The following is a 5,011-nucleotide window of genomic DNA, read 5'->3' on the forward strand; positions in this document are numbered from 1 at the left end:
TTGGCGTCGAATTTAAAAACTAAACATAGGCGCTTATGCTCGATCTTGATATAACACACCTTGTTTAGACATTGTGTTAAAGCGATTACTTATTAAAGAAATTGAGATTCATTTAAAAAATTGGAGATTGCATACTGGACTTTTTGTTTTATAGAAAGAAAAATTTTAGAAGTTTAAAAGTTTTTAAATTGTAAAAAAAAAAATAATAATATTAACATTTTTCGGGCTAACGGCCTTCAGGAAAGTGGCTCTTGGGCATTTGTCCCATTCGGGCAAGTGTCGATTTGGGCCTATGCCGCAGTCGAACAAGTGTCTATTTCGGCATTCGTCTCATTTGGGCAAGTGTCTTTCGGGAAAACGCCAGGCTCCCTCAATATACATCAATTATCAGCTTGATATATCTTGTATAAACATTCACATACGTCATAAATTATCACCACAATAAGTCCTAAATAAACTTTCATGTACGTCATAAATTATCAGTTAGATATATCTTAAATAAACATTCACATACGCCATAAATTATTACACCAATACGTGCTAAATAAAAATGTCTCATATCTCACAACTAAACAACCCTTTACGTCTTAAGAAACGACAAATGGTTAACATACTGGTTGTGCGAGTTTTTTAATTTTTGTGTCACAACTGAGTTCTGAAAGTTTTTACCGATAGTAACAAATTAAATATCCAGTTTTGAAAACGAAAAACAAATTTTAAAAACTTTGTAAAAAAAGGTATTTTAAATAAGATAAGAAAAATAGTCATTTACTTTCTTTCATAAAAGTTTTGGTAGCTAATCAGACCTTTTACATATTTTACCGACCAAAACTTAGAAAGCAAGTTAGTTTTATTTTCTAATTTTCTGTGCATTTAAAAACTTGTCAGAAATGGGTTTTTTTTTTTTTTACATTTGTTTTACTTTCCTCTTTTTATTACTTTATAACGCTACACATGCTCCGACTAAAAAAATTTCTTTGAAACACAATCATCAGCTCGCAATAGCAGACAATTATCTACTTCTTCACAACGTCCATGACCGTTCTCGGGCGGGAAAGCAACGTCCTTGACCACAGCTCACAGACGACAGCAAGCTGATGAAGCGAGTTTTTCTTTGGCCACAAAACAACAAACAAACAAACAAACGGACGAATCCAAATAATTAAAAGCTTGTAAAAAGAAACAAAGATGAAATGGGTGATTTTGATGCCTTTATTTCTTCATGATATCGAACAGTTCACATGAGACCATTCGAAACTTTGACTTCGCCTAAGCGACCATCGTCATTAATATTTTCATCTGTTCTATCCAGGGGAGAAAACTGGAGACCTTGGTGTAGAGGCCAGGATAGCCACAGTCCCCGGCTACCACGATGCCGTACTGGTAATAGCGGCCGTCTGCTTCTTTACAGGCCAGTGGACCGCCAGAGTCGCCCTACAATATCAGACAGTGGAGGCATTAGACCGGGTTAGTGGTCACTTAAATGTAGTACACATTTTAACCTAGTTTCTTTCTGGAACTTAATCGTAACTAGGGTTGTAATATGGAAAACAAACAATTAACTTTAGAAATTAAAGAAATCCAATTCTAAATGTAAAAAATATGTTAAATTCCAAATGCGAACAAAGACATTGATAGGTAAAACAATGACCAATCATCTGAAATGTGAGAAATATCAAACAGGAGAATAGGAAAGTAAGCATGACATCTGTTAATTTACTGCATGCGTAGATTAATTTCTTATTTTGGTTTTCTGTAGCGCAATCACACATCATAACTATGTCAAAAACATGTTGAAATGTGAATGTTATAGGCGGTTATATGTGCAAACACTATACAATCACACAATCTGACGAAGTTATGGAAATGTTTCACAACAGTAAGTGCCACCATAGGCCAAGATAAAACATTCACATTGGTACCTTCCATCATTCACCTGGGTAACACATTCACAACACTATCCCCCATGACCCATCAAATAAAACATTCACAACACTATCCGCCATAACCCACCAAATAAAACATTCACAACACTATCCCCCATGACACACCAAATAAAACATTCACAACACTATCCCCCATGACACACCAAATAAAACATTCACAACACTATCCGCCACCAAATAAAACATTCACAACACTATCCGCCACCAAATAAAACATTCACAACACTATCTGTTACCAAATAAAACATTCACAACACTATCTGCCATGACCCACCAAAAAAAATTATCCACAACACTATCTGTTACCATTCCCCTAGACGCGACATTATTCCAATGTACAACTAACCCGACAGGAATTGTTCACAGAAGATCCAGCGCAGAGGTTACTTCCGGTGTAGTAGGTACCGTACGTTGACTGGCAAGTGGCGTCAGACACGACAGGTACATCCGCCCACTTTATGGTGCTCTCATAGGTACCACTCGAGCTGGCTGTAGATGTACAACGGTAAGTTAGATCACCACAGCATGGTGATAAACATGGTGATGTGGGTGGTGATGTGGGTATGGAAGGTGATGTGGATGGTGTTGTGGATGGTGATGTGGGTGGTGATGTGGATGGTGGTGTGGATAGTGATGTGGATGGTGGTGTGGATACTGATGTGGATGGTGATGTGGTTTTTGATGTGGATGGTGATGTGGATGGTGATGGTGATGTGGATGTGGATGTGGATGGTGATGTGGAAGGTGGTGTGGATAGTGATGTGGATTTTGATGTGCATGGTGATGTAGATGGTGATGTGGATGTTGATGTGGATGTTAATATGGATGTGGATGTGGATGTGGATGTAAATGTGGATGTGGATGTGGATGGTGATATGGATGGTGATGTGGATGGTGATGTGGATGGTGATGTGGATGGTGATGTGGATGGTGATGTGGATGGTGATGTGGATGGTGATGTGGATGGTGATGTGGATGGTGATGTGGATGGTGATGTGGATGGTGATGTGGATGGTGATGTGGATGGTGATGTGGATGGTGATGTGGATGGTGATGTAGATGGTGATAGCGGTGCTGCCTGCAAGATGAGACCACCTGACGACGCCACAGACTTTGGTCTGAACGTATTTTTGACGTATAATTGACGTATGTTTGACGCATACTTGACGAAACAAGACGACGACGAAATATCAGATACCATTATCCTTTACCATATATTTATTTATTTAAAAAAAAACAAATTATACATGTAATAAAAAGAGATAGTACTATTATTTGTTTTTAAATATATTAAGGAATTATCAGATAGAAAATCTATTTCAGCACAAAATGTAATTTGATTCTGTGTCTCACACCAGACGTATAATGTTTAATTTTGTTTACAAGTGCACTTGTTGATACTTGTTAACCATTAAAGATAATTCATGTGTACAGAAGTAATTAGGTTAAGATTTAATACATACCCAGTGCCCGTGCTAACCTCTCATCAGTGTCTCTGGCCACGACAGTACCTTCAAATTAAAAGTTTTTTAAATCTTGAATAAAAATAAAAATAGAAAAAAATGCAATAGACATACAGTAACAAGTGTGGACATGAATTTATAATAAAACAATGCTTAATTCAGTAGAATCGAGTTTTTAACAGTTATGTATATTATTGGTTTGTATACAAAGAATGTTTTATTCTAAGCAATTATTAACATTTGATTTAGAGGAGATTTACTTTTTTATATTACTTTTAAAATATAAACATAGAACCAATGCACTATAGGAGAGTACACACAATTTATCAGTTAATGAATTCTCATATTTGGAACTTCATTCATCCACTTGAGATAATGTAAATTGTGAGATGTGCATGTTTTCGTAAGAAAACAAATATGTCGCTGGTATTCTGAAGTACCCTATGATACATCACCACTGTAGACACTAACTAGAGTCCTCAACCCTCTCCATATACACACATACCAAGAGCTAACTAGACCAATCCCCCCCCCCCTCCCTCCAGTACCCACCTCCCCATACACTTACTGGCGTTAAGTCCCCAGCCCATAGCTCTACAGCCAGATGCCATTTGTGGAGTTTTGGAACCGTCGACCAGACAGATGGGCTTGTGGCACGTGTCGAAGGTGATGGGTGTGGTCAAGTCTAGGAGGGCGATGTCGTTTGCTGGAATAGAAATATTGTAAAAGCTAAGAGATTTAAATAAAAATCATTTATAATGTACTACTGTAAAGAAACAAATTATTTAAAATATTGATTTTGAGTTGCTTGTCTACATATTGCATTTCTGAATATTGTAACAATGGGAACGTTTTCTTACAATTATTGAAGTAGAAAAGAGCGAGCTAAAACATAGGTAAGTTAGTGAAATGCTTTACAGCGTTTGTGTAAAGTGTTTGAGTTAGTGTAACCCTTAGTTCCTTTGTGATGTAGGTTAATGTGTCCCTATTTTGCATGTGAGGTACACTGATGTGCCCCTATGTCCCTTTATGAGGGATTATGCCCCTAAGCTACTTGTAGTGTGTAGACCCTAGATTCGAAACTAAATCAGCTTCTAATTTTCAATGTTTACAACCTAAGCTATCTCTATGAAGCTGTACAAAAAGAGATTAGAACCTACTTAAGGTCATTGGGTCGAAGTTTTCGTGTGTTGCTATGGTGACGACGTTTCTGCTGACCACACCGGGGACGCTGGCGTCAAACGGCATGACGCTGGAGCCCGTGTAGACGGTCAGGTCGTAGGACGACGAGTAGCTGATGGCACCGGTCCTGGAATTTGGGAACAGTTGAGTGAACAAGGTGTGGGAAGGTGTACACCATCTTTGTTTCACTCACCCAACTCTGTTCACTCAATACATGTTAAGTTCTCTAATGCGTTTGCTTAACTTGTGTTAAACTACTCATTAAAAACTATTTTCGGGGTCCTGGTGTACACAGTTAACAAAACTCTTTACGTTCCGTCCTGGTGTACGAAGCAGTGGGCAGCCGTCAGGATGTGTGTCTGGTCAATGATGGAGCCACTACAGACAGTCTGGTGTAGTTTATCGTAGATCATCACCATC

At 38.1% G+C, this 5,011-nt stretch overlaps 1 protein-coding gene across 1 annotated transcript; it reads right to left on the reverse strand.

Annotated features, from left to right (window-relative positions):
• Positions 1-1,196: 1,196 nt before the first annotated feature.
• LOC131941449 (chymotrypsinogen 2-like) lies at positions 1,197-4,769 on the reverse strand. The gene is made up of 6 exons (XM_059300712.1): positions 4,765-4,769; positions 4,570-4,718; positions 3,978-4,115; positions 3,410-3,457; positions 2,293-2,435; positions 1,197-1,434 (listed from the first exon to the last, which is right to left on the reverse strand). The coding sequence occupies exons 1-6, from the start codon at positions 4,767-4,769 to the stop codon at positions 1,270-1,272; spliced, it is 648 nt and encodes a 215-aa protein (XP_059156695.1). The 3' UTR covers positions 1,197-1,269.
• Between the last annotated feature and the right edge of the window lie 242 nt (positions 4,770-5,011).

This window comes from Physella acuta, unplaced genomic scaffold, assembly GCF_028476545.2.
Source record: "Physella acuta isolate Inbredline_101_S28 unplaced genomic scaffold, ASM2847654v3 ptg000362l, whole genome shotgun sequence".
NCBI lineage: Eukaryota > Metazoa > Mollusca > Gastropoda > Physidae > Physella > Physella acuta.